The sequence below is a fragment of the Polyergus mexicanus genome, unplaced genomic scaffold (genome assembly GCF_030449975.1).
Source record: "Polyergus mexicanus isolate NDT 795.1 unplaced genomic scaffold, iyPolMexi1.0 SCAF_9, whole genome shotgun sequence".
Classification (NCBI taxonomy): domain Eukaryota; kingdom Metazoa; phylum Arthropoda; class Insecta; order Hymenoptera; family Formicidae; genus Polyergus; species Polyergus mexicanus.
In genome coordinates, this window is record NW_027223329.1 from 3,941,024 (window position 1) to 3,957,472 (window position 16,449).

Here is a 16,449-nt window from a genome sequence, read left to right on the forward strand (position 1 = left end):
TTACTTTTGACGCCTATTGTATATAAAATATATTATTGTATACAAAACACATACATATATGTAAATATTATACATTTGTCAAATATTTTGTTTATATTAAAGTATAATAACAAACTAATATAATTTTAATATTAATATATATTGCTATTGATATAAAGTTTATAATAATTTTGAATATTAATATCTTCGTCGAAAAAAAATTTATTTCAAAAACGTTGCAAAACATGTTATTTTCTTAAGATCTCTAAATTCCGTAAATAAAAAAGAGAAATATAAATAAAAGAAAAAAATTTTTCTTTTAACAAATTTGTCAATATAGCAAAGATCGTGTTTTTTGCATCTTTAACTTTATGCAATTTCAAAATCCTGTTATATTACGAGTTAAATTCAGTTTTTGCAAAGGTGCAAAAGTTTATAAGAATTTTATAATCTGATTTAAAATGAAAGTTGCGAAATTTCATTTTATTAATTGTCTCTATTGATTTTTGAGATTGTTTCTATGTATATATATTTGTTTGCGTGAACAGAATGTCTATTCAAATCTTGTAAAAAATTTTCTGAGAATTCCCTGATCTTCCACGTATTCTTATTCAAAATTCCAGGTAAAAAGTATATTTTGAAGATTTTTTGGTGCAACTTTTTAAAGACAAGTTTTTTTTTATTACATTTTTTTAATCAAAAATTTTTTTTATGAAAAACGCAGAGCCATCTAAGTTTCAAGTGCTAGATTTGCAAACGCATTGAAAAAACTGAGTAGTTTTCGTAAGGTAAACAGTTTTCACTTGCATTTTCATATTTTTAGACTGAAAATTAAAATGAAAAATATGTATTTCATATTCAATATTTTGCTAAGATATTGCACCGCAAGATTGCAACAACATTGCAGCAACATTTTTCTGCAAGATTGCAACATTGCAGAAACATTGCAAAATGTTGCTGCAACGTTGTTATGATATTGCAGCAACAGTAAAATGTCCGCCTATACAGAAATATTGCAATATAATATTGCAGCAACATAGCAATATAATATATATGCAATAATGGTTTATGTATATTTATCGACATAATATCTTTAACATATGAAAAGTAACAAGAAATTAGGTCTGTAAGAGTCAGGATCTAGTGTATATATAGATTTTCTGTATTATAATAATAATGAAATTATAAAATGTAAATTTTGCGGTTTATTTTACACATTCGACTTTCTTCAGTGACAGAGAATATCTAAGAGGAATAAGAAAAAACTCAATTTGCAATTGTGTAAATTCACGATCTCTTTGTATTCGAAATATTCAGATATCCGGATGCAAAAAGATTGTGGTGGATTTACGCATACAACGACTTTTTTCACATCTCTCTTGTCTTTTTATAATCTTAAAATTTATTTATTAAAATCTGAAGTGTCTTACATATTAGAAAAATATTATCAAATTTTTGATTTTATATAAGAATGGAAACTATTAAAAGAATTCTTAATTCAATTTCTGAGTCCCCTGTATTGGGATCATATCATACAACTTAAACTAATAAAAATAGTTATTATATCTTTAATCTTATTAGCCGTTCTTTGTATAAACTTTATATTTTTTTGTGTAAACTTTATATAATCATCGTGACTAAAAATTAAATTCGAAATAGATAGCGCAACATGCGCCGCATAGCGGTAAACGAATGAACTAGCGATTATCGAATACTTTTTTTGTAATATTTTCGGAATGTTGCTGTAACATTGCTAAAGTTATATTGTAAAATAATGTCTTTGCAATATTTCTGCAACATTAAACTGCAATATACAATATTGCAATGTTGCAGCAATGTTGTTGCAAGCTTCAGTGCTGTATGAGTAAATATATAAACAGAGATCTAGATATATATATATATATTGTGAATTATATATTTATAATATATAAATACGTAATTCACAATTTGGCTTATTGGCAGATTGCCAACTGCTTACAATATAAAAGCAAAATAAAATAAAATAAAATAAAATAAAATAATTAATAAATTAATTTCTACGAAATTCCAGCAGAATTCCCTGAATTTTCTAGATGCGGAAGAAATTCCTAAAAATATAAGATTTTTCATGTTTTCACCAGGAAGTAGACATCTTGGTAGAAATCATGCCGCGTAAAATTCAAAAAATAATTGTCGAATTTCATTAACGTAACAAAGTTATTTTGCCCGCTACAATTAACAGTCCTATTAATATAAAGTTACGTTTATCCAACGATTTTTTTTTTGTCATCAAAGTCCAAGAAGACAGAGCGAGTTCTCTGATCCACCATTGTCAATTGACAAAGCAATATATGATACGTGAGTTTTCTCAAGTGATATCGGTTTTCCACCGCAAGCCACGAGAGATGCAAGCAGTCATTTTTCTAGCGTGTTTCTCGTAAAATGATCTTGGCACGCAGATCATTCGTATCGAGAACACGGAGACTTCATCAAATTACGCTTCGTCGGTAAACATTAAGCGGCTCGTTTCGCTATCGCCGAATGCGTTATCACGCAACTTTTTTTTATCATAATTCGCATATTGAATAACGCACCTTTACAACGAAGGCAGACTGTTTTCGGTCGCTAATAATAGCAGTTAATAGTTGATTGCAGATGTCGGGATTTCTATCACGCTAATACGCTCAAATGCCGCTTGAATCTCCAACAGGAACCGACCTCTTAACGGCATCTGGGCCGCCCTTGGCATACTTGTCCCTCTTCTCCCCTCTTCATAACATTAAGCTTTGTTATACGTAAATGATATCGGGAAACGATGGTTTTGCCGTGTTATATGCATTTTAACACGAATACCAATTATCTCGCGTAATTATCTACGAAAAATTCTCGGACTTTTTCGAAAATGTAAATGAAAAAATCTAAACGCAAAGCGTTTTAATAACTTTTTTTTAAAAATTACATTACAGAGTTTGAGAAAAAAAAATATTGACTCTCGAAATGAGGGAGACGCAAGATTTTTGTATCACTTTCTCGAAATTTTTATTACTTTTACGATTACGTATCAAGTTTAAACACCGATAAGAAGCTATCTTTATTGAAGTATTCGGCACGAAGTTACGTACATGTGGCTTTTTAATCGCCAGAAATACGGAGAACAAATAAGCTACTTTCTTTAATGGAACACACGCGAGACACACGAGAGACAAAAACGCATTCGTTATAAACGCGCTCGTGGATCATTATCGTCTTCAAAGGCTGAAGTATTGTCCTTTGAATCCTTCTGTCACACTAGTGAGTCGCGAGAGATTATTTCAACCACCTGTTGGATTCGCAGCTTCCTTTTCACGACCTATCCCAAACGTGGATGCAACTCTATAAATCATCCGAATCGTTTTTTTCCTACATCTTAACGACAAAACGACGTTCGATGGATGTAATATGTTCTTCCGGGAGAATAAAAAAGAAACGGGAAAAAATGATACACGGCGTTAATTTGGGTTGGGACAAAAAATTGTACAATTTTACTTAAAATATCGAAGTGTGTCTCGGCATTGAATCTCGAAAAGCTTCTCCCCTCAATGTAAATTTAATTATAATTTAATTAAAATTAAAAAAATATATTTCAATTAAAATATAATTATATAATTATTATATAATTTAATTAAAATTTAATTATATATAATTTACAATTTTTATAGCAATAAATATTTTAATATTCTTTTATCCCATAATATATGTAAAAGGAAATATTTTCTTCATGTAATTTGTCCTGTGTAAAATTTTCTCCATATATCTTTTTAAAATTTCAAATCTGAAAATTGATATAAAAGTCAGATCTTGTATCGCATTTATAAACTTTTCGTTTTGAACGTTAAATCTATACGCGCTTCTAACAAATCTTCCTGGAAAACTTTGCTAAGAAATATAGATTCATTTAATTGTCATTTCAATCTTGTCCAATTTTGCTGAAACACATATTGTGTTTAATGACACTCGCATTGATTGTCATTGAAAATGAGATGCGCTGGCAACTTTAATATAAAAATACTCTCTCTTCTATATATATATATATTTTACAAAAATTTATATCCTGTAATATACGTAGATTGTGTAAACTTTTCTCTGTAAAAATTCAGGTTATAATCTTTCGTCCATAATAAATAGACACGATAACCAAGCGCGTCCCTGGCGGAAAATCCGGCAATTAATCGGACAGCGTAGATTGCGGTGCATCGATTAACGACACTTGCGTTCTAAAACGCGATAATATATCCGCGTTTCGCGAAGGGGACGCGCATTCAATTCGGTCATCCACTATGAAATAATTTAGGGGGAGAAAAGCGGCCGCGAGGGCTTCGTCGAGAACAACATCGAGGGGGGGTTCGTACGAACGAGGAATTAATTATCTTGTGTATAAGCACTCTCGTACTCTCTTTCTCTCTCTCTCTCTCTCTCTCTCTCTCTCGTGACTTCTCTCTTTTGCGCCTCATTTTCCAATCATTTGCGTCAATTCGAGAGACTCGCGCGTATCATTACCATTTTTCATGATAACCGTGACATTTTATTATGTTTGCACATTTGCACGCATTATTCGCTTTCATATATTGCCAATTGTCAATACACGAAACGATAAGATACAATCTGTTCAATTAAAACAAGCTGGATTGTGCAAATTAGAAATTTGCATATTGCTTCCTCGTCATTTAATCTCACAAAGTTTAAGTTCCTTTAAGCATGCGGATTTTTCAAGTTTTGCTACCTCATAGAGGAAGCTTTGTGAGCGAAATAAAATAATAAAGAAGCAATCATCGATCCTCACTAAATTCAATACCAACTATCCTTTAATGATACTCTATTTATGTAAAAAAAATTCAACCCGATATTTGAAAATTTGCGAAAGTTACGTGTACAGACATTTCTTAAAAAATTCAAAACTTTATAAAAAATGAACCCTTTCACCGACTCTCACCAAATTCAATACCAACCATCCGTTAATAATAATCTATTCATGTAAAAAAATTTCACCCAATATCTCAAAATTTGCAAAAGTTACAACGTATACAAGCATTTTTCAAAAATTCAAACTTTTATAAAAAAATAAATCTTCTTATCAATTCTCATCAAATTCAGTAGCAACCATCCTTGAATGATATCCTATCCATATAAAAAAAAATTTAACCTGATATCTCAAAATTTGCGAAAGTTACAATGTGTACAGACATCTGTCAAAAAATTCAAAATTTTATAAAAAATAAATCTTTTTATCGATTCTCACCAAATTCAATACCAACCATCCTTGAATGATATCCTATCCATATGAAAAAAAAATTTAGCCCGATATCTCAAAAATTGCGGAAGTTAGAGGTTGTGCAATATATTGCGTACATACATACATACAGACATTTTTTAGGAATATGATTTTTCGACGTTTTGGAACATTCTAAACACATTGGCATAAAAAAACCGAACAAAAATTTTGTCACGAAAACAAAGCTTCCTCTATGAGGAAGCAAAAAAAAAGAGGCAAAAGCAAATGTATGTCCGAAGTTGACTTCTCTGAATAGATGATTTTTCTTTCTTTTCGATTGATCTTTAGGAATGATTGCAAAATAATTACCGATAGAAACTTATGAAATAAAGATCGTTTGAAATTTCTCTCAGATACCCAGATCTGAAAAATGAAACAAAAATATGTCTGCATTTCTAGAAAATTTTTTACGGTGTATGACAAACGCTCTAAAAAAACACTTCAGACAAATGTTTGCAGCTTTTTTGCGGATATACTGTCTGATCTCTCAGACACACTCTTCTGAACTTTCAGAGAAACGACTCTGAGATGATTAAGAAAGATTGTCTGAAATTTTTCTCATGCACCAAGATCTGAAAATTCAGACAAGATTGTGTCTGAATTCTTAGACGATTTTTTACAATAAATTAAACTAAATATAAAAAAGAGAAGTTTAAATTTAAGTTCGCGGTTTAGACTCGATTATTACAAACAGAATGATTCTACACTTAACTGGGTACAAATTATTTGCAAGAATTATTTCCTCTTGTATAACGATGACGGCAAAGAATTCAAACGTAGTTAAATCATCTTGGACACGATATTACTATACAATAGCGCAATCAATTTCGGGCAAATCTCAGCGGAAGACAGTTCTCACAATTTGATTGGAGAGAGTATAAATTGGCAAAGTTATAAGCAATTTTTTAATACACCGAAAAGAAATGTTTTCTCATCTTAAGAATATTTCATTTACATTTTTAATATCTTCCTTTAAAATAAACGCCAAAAGGATCCTCTTAATTCAACAATAAGATTGAAATCCTCTAAAGATTAGATATTCTTAATATATAAGAATATATACTAAATATGATATTTTCTTACTATTATATTATTAAATATTTGGGATCATAACAAAAAACAGTTTTACAAATGGACATTTGCTATTTATATGTATTGGACAATGCGCTTGCGGAATTGATAAGTTAGGTTGAATTTCGTCGCTAAAATTGTCGCAAATTAAAAACATATTCTTAATTTAAGAAGATATTCTAAAAAATATCACGTAAAAAAGAAAATATCCTTATTTATTAAAAATATCTATTAAGAGGACTTATAAAGTATACGTTTCGAGAATATAATTTTTTCTATGTGCGCCGAATGACATATGTACAGAGTTAGGAAAGTTACTTTATAAAAGTAACTTGTTACCGTTACCGTTATTTTTTCTAAAAAGTAACTCGTTACCGTTACTCGTTACTAATTTTAAAAAGTGACTCGTTACCGTTACAGTTACTAAAAAGTAACGAGTCGTTACAATTTCCGTTACTTTTTTACAATACAAACTAATAAATTATTTGGCATAAGAAAAACTTTTAAAAAATTGTAAGCAAGATTTCATTCAAGGTTTATTACAAAATAAATGATTAAATTTTATCGAAATTCTTTATTAATTTTTAATAAAATTTGTTGCTCCATAGTATCATCATTTAAATGCCCTCTTTGTGGTGTTAATACAGAGCCACCGATGCTAAACATTCTTTCTACAGATGCACTGCTTGGTAGAGCTGTATTATATTTAATAAAAAGTTTTTTAAGTTTTGGATAGTCGTTTAACATTTCTATATTACAATTATTTGATTTTAAAAACCGTTGTAATTCTTCTTGTTCAGATTCATTTTGCACCGTTTTTTGCTCAAAAATGAAAAAATCATCGTGATCGTCAGATTTTCCAGCTTTTGAAGAATTTTCAGTTGATCGGATTCCCAATAAATCCTCCAAGTAATTTTCAGCACGTTTTCTTTTTTCTCCGGTTAACCAGTTTAACTTAAATTTTGGATGTAAACATGCTGCTATTATTAATTCTTTTGTTTCAAATATTGTAAGAAATTTAAAATCAAATATAGTAAATTAAGCGACATTGTTTGTTTTATTGAAATTAATACTTTTGAATCAATAGTTTAAAATAAAATAATATTTTTCAATTAAATCCTTATTTAAAATTAAATAACATATGTATTAATCAAATTAATAAGTTACCTTTTATTTAAACCTTGCTGAATAGCTTCAACTAATGAATGGCAATCTATAAGGTCAGATTTATTGAGATTTTCTAATTTTCGTTGCAAGGTACTTAGAACTGGTAGTAAATGAGAGCTCTGCTTTTCCGAAAAGATAAAGCTCTCATTGGATATCGCGCGTCGCGTCATCGCACTGGTCTGCAAGAGCCATAAGTTGATCAGTCACATTCAAGCATTTTTACAACATAATAAGAATGCTAATTGGTCGATTTGCTTACGGCTTTACGGTTAAGATAAAAATTTTATCACGCACAATAGCAAAAATAATATCTTAAATAAATCAAAAAATTTGAAAAAAGTAACGATAAAAGTAACTGTTAAATTCGTTACTCGTTACCGAAAAATGTAACGAAGTTACTTTTTCCGTTACAAATAAAATTTGTAACGCCATTACCGTTACAGTTACCGAAAAAAAAGTAACTGTAACGGTAACGGCGTTACAAGTAACGCGTTACTTCCCAACCCTGCATATGTATTGGTAAATTATATAATGAGATAAACTTTGTTCGCGACAAACAACAACATACAAAAGCAATGTAATGAGAAATGTTAGAAAGTAAATCTTTTTAAGCTATAATCCAAGATACGATAGATACGATGAACTCTTGCTATCTATCGACAAATAAAGTTGCCCATCATATTACAAACAACATTATCGATTTCATTTCTTTTTACATTCTCGGATAATGCACATTCTAACGGTCACTGATAAAAAAAAATTAATGTCCATGTGAGACTAGACAGAATTATTCATATATATATATATATAATATATGTATGTATATAAATAAAATATATAGTTATATTATTATCATATTATTAACAATATAAATGAAACGTTAATTATATAATATATTATTAATAATACGATATTAATAATACATTAATTATACGTATATAATTGATAATATACAACAATATATTTTATACAGTTAGTACTATTTTTAAACTGTAATTTTTGATACATGCAACTTTTTACTTTATCAACAATATATGTATAATCGTTTTTTATTTGCCGCTAAAATTAATTAAGAGATAAAACACTCTCTTGTACGATTAAATGTTCATTTAAGATACCGATAACAAAAGTATCGCTCATTGCACTAACGCGAAATAAATAAAAGAAAATATAACAATCAAGCTAGATAGATATGATTTTAATTATAGTTGACGGATAAAATTGAAAAATCCTCGTTATTTACACATGTACTGTATTGTGTTAATTAGCTGTGCATGTAATTGAATTATATATATAATTTAAAGAACACTGAAAATATTTTATAAAAAACTGATAGTCATAACAAAGCATGACAAAAGAATTTGGAACCCTTGATGTTTCGATCCTTGTCGAACGTGGACCGTTTACCGAGTGGAATACGATAACAGCAATAGTAAATCAGTAAAAATGTTGGAAAGCATGATTTTTCCTCGAATGGAAATTCTGAGATTTATCTATCATCCTACGGAATCCATCGTCAAGTTGAAAGTGCATATTTACAATCGCGAAGCGATATTGCATATACCGCGATAAGAAATACCTGATGCGAATACCACGAAATAAGCTCACAATCAGCTTTGGCAGTCCCGAACCTTTGGCAATCACGAGCGACGACGATGCATTGATCGAATTGGCACGCTTGCCGGGAGATTTATAATTGCCGCTTCCCTCGTGACTATTAGACAAAAAACGCGAAATTTGCGGGCGCGTGTAACAAGGGAGCCGACTGGAATCAGTATAAGACTCATCGCTGAGAGCAGTCAATAAACAGTCTCGAGGCGAACCCGATCCACGCGAAATGTCTCGATCGTTTGGGTATCGTATTGCTATGTAGGATCGCGGATCTCTCTCTCTCTCTCTCTCTCTCTTTCTCTCGGCGAAGGAAATCTTCACTCCTAGAAGGTCCAACGACACCGACTGCCGGCCTACAACTGCTCGTCCGCGAGTCGACGAGAGTCGTACCTCACATCTCCAATCAACTACTTCCTCGCAAGCTCAAATTAAATGTTCTCTCTACCCACCCTGCTTCCCCACTACCACCATCATCAACACCAACGTCGTCGCGGAACGAACTCGCCGCGTTCCCTCTTTCTCCCTCTCTCTCTCTCTCTCTCTCTCTCTCTCTCTCTCTCTCTCTCTCTCTCTCTCTCTCTCTCTCTCTCTCTCTCTCTCTCTCTCTCTCTCTCTCTCTCTCTCTCTCTCTCTCTCTCTCTCTCTCTCTCTGTCTCCCTCTCTCTCTCTCTCTCTCTCTTTACGGTTTAGTTGCACCGTGTACTGTAAGACCCTCTCTATTAGGCCCTCCGCACCCTCTGGTCCACATCCCCTCTCGCCTCTCCCCGTCGAATCTTTGGACCCCAAGATAAACGAGGTCGATTCGGTCGGTTACGAAAATGTGTCGCGCATCGCGCAGATGCGCTCTATGCCCTTTCGACCTTTTCGGGGGTCTTCTTTTATGTCGCGAACAAAAAAAGGAATGGATTCTTCTCTTATTTGTTCGATACAGAGATTTGCATAATCTATCGAGTTCGACGTAACATTAATTTGTTAATTCGCATTAATTTTTCTGGCAAAGATAAAATATTTAATAATCTAAAGTAAAATTGAGGTTATGTATTATCATACAGTGAAAATATTATAGTAAGAAGTGCAGCATAATTTTTGTAATCGTGGAACACTTTAACATGTAAGAGAAATTAGCCCATACAACACTAAAACTTGCAACAACATTGCTGCAACATTGCAATATTGCATATTGCAGTTTGATGTTGCACAAATATTGCAAAGACATTATTTTACAATATAACTTCATTATAATGTTACAGCAACATTACGAAAATATTCCAAAAACAGTATTCAATAATCGCTAGTTCATTTGTTTACCGCTATGCGGCGCATGTTGCGCTATCTATTTCGCATTTAATTTTTAGTCACGGTGATTATATAAAGTTTACAAAGAGCGGCTAATAAGATTAAAGATATAATAATTATTTTTATTAGTTTAAGTTGTATGATATGACCACAACACGGGGGATTCAGACATTGGACTAAGAATTCTTTTAATAGTTTCCATTCTTATATAAAATCAAAAATTTGATAATAATTTTCTAATATGCAAGATACTTCAGATTTTAATAAATAAATTTTGAGGTTATATAAAGACGAGAGAGATGTGAAAAAACTCATTGTATGCGTAAATCCACCACAATCTTTTTGCATCCGGATATCTGAATATTTCGGATACAAAGAGATTGCAAATTTACACAATTGCAAATTGAGTTTTTTCTTATTCCTCTTAGATATTCTCTGTCACTGAAGAAAGTCGAATGTGTAAAATAAACCGAAAAATTTACATTTTATAATTTCGTTATTATTATAATACAGAAAATCTATATACACACTCGATGCTGACTCTTATATTTCTAATTTCTTATTATTTTTTTACATGTTAAGAATATTTGTCGATAAATATACAATACATAAAGCATTATTGCATATATATTATATTGCTATGTTGCTGCAATATTATATTGCAATATTTCTGTAGGCGGACATTTTACTGTTGCTGTAATATCATAACAACGTTGCAGCAACATTTCGCAATGTTTCTGCAATATTGCAATCTTGCAAAAAATGTTGTTGCAATGTTGTTGCAATCTTGCGGTGCTGTATGGGAGGCGATATTTTTACAATGATATATATATATATATATATATTACAAAAATTATACTGTACTTTTTACTATAATATTTTCACTGTAATTATACATAACCTCAATTTTACTTTAAATTATTAAATATTATATCTTTGCCAGAAAAATTGATGCGAATTAACAAATTAATGTTACGTCGAATTCATATATATGTATATATATATATATACAGGGTGGACCAGTAACTCTTGCCACCTACGAATCTAGAACAGTTACGAAAAATTTTTTCCAACAAAAGTTTTATAGTTTCAAAGGAGCCATCGAATGGTGGTAAGACAGTTTGTCGGGGTGGCGGCGCTTCGGAGATCTCAAGGTCAACTTCACTGTTTCAAACGGAACCCCCTATTTTTTATTGCACATTCTTGTAGCTTACCTTGAGAGTTTTTCAAAATACTATAAATTATTTTTTTATTAAGTACTTTTTGAGTTATTTTATATTTTAATCTGATATATTTTGATATAAAAATTAAAATATCTCTTAAAGTATTTAGCTTTCGGTAACCTTACCGTAATACTTTCATGTATAGAATAATGAGACAAATCAATTAGTATAAAAAAAATAATGGTTTTTCAGAAAAAGTATGTAATTATTTACAATGTATTTTTTTAAACAATTATTTGTTTTTTTCTTTACACTAATTAATTTGTCTCATCATTCTGTATGTAAAAGTGTTACGGTAAGATTATCGAAAATTAAATATTTTACGAGATATTTTAATTTTTACATCAAAATTTGTCAGATTAAAATATATATCTCAAAAAGTATTTAATGAAAAAATACTTTATTATAATGTTTTGAAAAGCTCTTGAGATAAACTACAAGTTATGTAATGAAAAATAGAAGATTCCATTTTAAAAATGGAGTTGACCTTGAGATCTCTGAAGCCCCGCCACCCCGACGAACTGTGTTATCACCACTCGATGGCCCCTTTGAAATTATAAAACTTTTGTAGAAAAAAATTTTTCGTAACTATTCTAAATTCAAAGATATTCGAGGTGGCAAGAGTTACTGGTCCACCCTGTATATATTTATCTTATTTATATTATATTTTACAAGAGAGTATTGTAATTATTCAATTATTTGGATGCACAAATAAATGCATAATCGTTAACAAACAATAGAACAAATGCATGATTTACAATTTTTATAATAATAAATATTCTAATATAATTATATTCCAGCTTCATAATAAATTTTGTAAAAGAAATGTATTTGTCATGTAATTTATATTGTAAAATTTTCTCCGCGTATCATATGTAATTACTTGGATCTATCCTATTTGCAAAAAACAGGATGTCTACTCAAATCTTGTAAAAAAAATTCTCTAGAAATCCCCTGATTTTGCAGATATTTTTGTTCAAAATTTCAGGTAAAGAGAATATTTATTTTAAAGATTTTTTGATGCAGTTTTCTAAAATACGTCTTTATTGTGCACGTTTTCGAATGCTTTTCACTCATACAAAACACAAAGCCACTTAAGTTCCAGGTGTTAGATTTACAAATATACTGAAAGAAAACTAAATAGCTTTCGTTAAGATAAAAATTTTTAACTTGCATAACGTTTTTATTTTTTATCATTAAAAATTAAATTAAAGAATATGTACTGCATATTCGATATCTTTTGTTAAGACATTGAATATATAACAAAGATAGATACATATTTGTAATATATTTTAAACGCATAATTCACAACTTGACTTATCGACGAATTGCAGATTGCTTGTAATATAAGAGAAAAATTATTAAAAAGAAAGAATTTTTTTAAAAACTTCTCGAGTTTCAATAAAATTCCATAATAATTTCCTGGTTTCTCCAGATATACAAAAATTCCCTGAAGAATCCAAGTTTTCCATCTTTTTCCAGAGAGTAGACACCCTGAAAAAAATATATTTGAATGTTTCTAACTTTTATTGCATTTCGAGGTCTTTTTTTATATTGCAGATGAAATTATAATTTATCAGCGGTTTTATAATCAAGATAAAATCATTAGTTTGCTTTCTACAACAGATATTTTTTTTAGAAAGATTTAATATTTATTATAATTAAGAAAAATTTAATAAATTGATCAAATTAAAAAATCAGGCAAATGTCATAGCACAGATAACACATTTGTAAAAAATATTTTGACTTGCTTTTATTAATACAGACATATATTTTTAATCTTACGGATAAAAGTATGTATTTTTAAGATAAAATATAAAAACAAATATATGAGAAAAATGGACGGCGTTTAAAACAAGTATTTCTTGAAATATCGAAAGTCACTTTAAAGAAAGAAAAAAAAAAATGACTTTCAAGAAAATCATTTTCTTATCTGTTTAAGTTAATTATTTAGTTTTGTGTTTAGCATTATATTGTACATAGGCTAACCTTTTACATCGTAATAAGTCATCATCATAATGTGCATACTAAGTATACAATTGTGCACATAATGATTAACGATTGAACTCGTTTATTATCTATCTAAATGTACTATCTAATTTAATTTGTTCTCTTACGAATCAAATAATTTTTTTCAGTATTTTTTTCCGTAACGAAATAAGCCGTAACAATGCAATCAAATGCCAAACGCGAAATTAAAAAGAATGAACGTTAATAAAATCCATAGCCTCTAATTTATTGTTCCCTGCAATCAACAGAGCGATACCATACAGATCTAGATTATTACATATTTACCTATGAATTTCTTATCTTTTATTGTAATCATCTAGCATATATATCTAATCAGGATTGAAAACGACGTAATAACAACTATATAAAGACAAGCGAAATTTTAAACAAATAATAGTTGTCTTATATTAATTAATATAGAAATAATAAATGAAAAATATATTGTAAATCTAAATCTAATTGATATATCTAAACACACAACACACATACACACATATATATATATATATATATGGTATATTATATTGTATTAGTAATTTTTATAATTTATTTATTTAATAATAATTACGTTTATTTTTATTTATTTAATAATATCATTATATTTATTTATTTAGTAATAATAATGATTCGATATTATTTGGATCATAAGTCCATTAACAAATAGCAATTAAAATTTTTTCTTTTTATCTGACAAACATAGATCTAACAAACAAAGACCTCAAAAAGATTAAAAGAATATTTCAAAAATATATTATTTGTGTGCTGTGTGTATAAATGCGATGTGTAAGCTATATAATATATCCTATCTTAAAATATTTAGGTTATTAATAATAATTATTTCTACTTTATTTTTTCAGAAATTTTAAATAAAGCAGTTTAATACGAGTCAAACCCGGTTTTTTTTAATAAAAATTATCAGAAAATTCCATCACATCCGTTACAATTTCCCAATTTTTAAGATACAAAAAAAAGATTTTTTAAATTCTCTTAAAATCACAGATTTGTTGAGAAATCTATTTGAAATTAAATAATAAGGTTTCAATTTTATTAAAAAATTTAATTTCTAACGCAAGAAATCGTCTTCGTTGGCGATAATTTGAAAACTATCAATTTTTTCTAAAGATTGATTAAATAAATTTTAATAGAGGATTTTTTAAAATTACATATTTATATCTTTTCTTATTGTTACATTGTTCGCTCTTCATTTGAGATTTCTAACTATTAGTCTTCTAGCATTTTAGTTAGTTTAATATCTGATGTTATTATAGTCTCTATGACTAATTATTAGTCATTAATTATTACTTTTCTGAATCAATATCTTAATGGTTAGAAAACCAATAATTAGTAATTAGTAATTTATCTAAGAAAACATTCGAACAAATATTTTCGGAACACTAGCTCGATGGAAATAAATATGCCAGAAGATAAATATATCATGAAAATAAGATGAAATTTCTGCAATTTGATTGATAATTTTGATAAGCAAAAGTGTTTTTCTCTTTTTTTTAAATTGTATATAAGAGAAATGGTTGTAGAATAAAATTAATGTATGTTTTCTGTTAAATATTTTTTTTATTTCTTATTCTTGCAATTTTCTTTAAAACGAAGCAAAAACGAGCAAATCTTTAAAGGACTTTTTTTCTTAGTTTATTGATCCCCCACACGTTTCCAAAATTTTGACATTTAATTTCGGAACACTCTGTATAATAGCGAGTCCTACTTTTTAGAGATTTAAGATATTTTTTAAATGTCATTTAGATTTTTTTTTTTTTTTAAACTTTTTGTTATTCAATTTCCATCTTCGATACATTTTTCAACTCGTACATTTTCGAACAGAAACTTCGCGCAATCGTAATCGCGCGAAACGACGCAAACAGGACGTTAACGGGGGAAATTCCAAACCGCCTTTACGTCTATTGCATATTCATGAGATACAAACGTAAATGTGCGCGTTCCATTTTTAACCGCATTTTTTCATATCCAAGGAGAAAAAAATTTGAAAGACGTCGGATCGTTTTTCGCGCGATCTCTCTCGTTCTTTTGCCGCACGATCGCACGAAAAATTCATTCATGAAATTTATATAATGAAAATAGAATTTAGACCAACCTGCATTTTTCTAAAAGATGCGAATCTCTCGGAATACTTCGTGTCGGGAAATACTTCGTCGGGTGTTACGTTTCGCGCGGTTGTTCCGAAGAAAGATGAATCTAGACGATTTTTTCTTCTTTTTTTCCAAAAATTGACGAAGTTACGCGATACGATCAATCGTGACAACAATTGACGTCTGACGCACACTTAACGCGCGTCCAGAAGCGTCACCGCAGCAGTGATTCAACCATTGGCACGCGGCCTCGTTAGAGGGGGATATTTTTCGCGAAGAGAAAGTACGCGAATAACACGCTCTCTTTTCCTTTTCTCACAAACTCCGTGCGATCAACACGATCGGTATGACAGATCTCTCCTTTCTTGTCTTTTTTTTATCTGCTCTCCTCGCGAATACACAAAAAGAATTCGATCTTCTTTCTTCTTTCATCTTCTTCTTTCTTCCTTTTTCCGTCTTATTGAATAATCCTTTTCCTCCTATTTTTAATCGAAACGTAGAGTTGTATTGGCTTCTCTTATATATTTCTTTGGACACTCATGCGCTTTAAACGATTATAAGCATCGCTTTCCAGGTAGCAAGATATCATTATTATAACGTCATTTTAAAGTCATTTCTCATCATATGACGTCAGTCTAACTATCAAAAATCATTATGATATCATTTCGATGTCATTTACTATACAGCACAGAACATTTTGCAG

General features: G+C 29.7%; 1 protein-coding gene across 3 annotated transcripts in view; it reads right to left on the reverse strand.

Moving 5' to 3' along the window:
* LOC138936212 (phospholipid phosphatase 1) overlaps positions 1–15,976 on the reverse strand; it is a 38,122-nt gene extending 22,146 nt beyond the window's left edge. For 2 of the 3 annotated variants that reach the window (XM_070301422.1, XM_070301420.1), the window contains exon 1: positions 15,752–15,976. In XM_070301422.1, coding sequence (XP_070157523.1) covers positions 15,752–15,757 — 6 coding nt within the window. In that variant the 5' untranslated portion in view covers positions 15,758–15,976. Of the gene's footprint in view, positions 1–2,552; positions 2,750–15,751 lie in introns of those variants that run through there. The other variant, XM_070301424.1, reaches the window with a different exon arrangement.
* Positions 15,977–16,449: the final 473 nt, after the last annotated feature.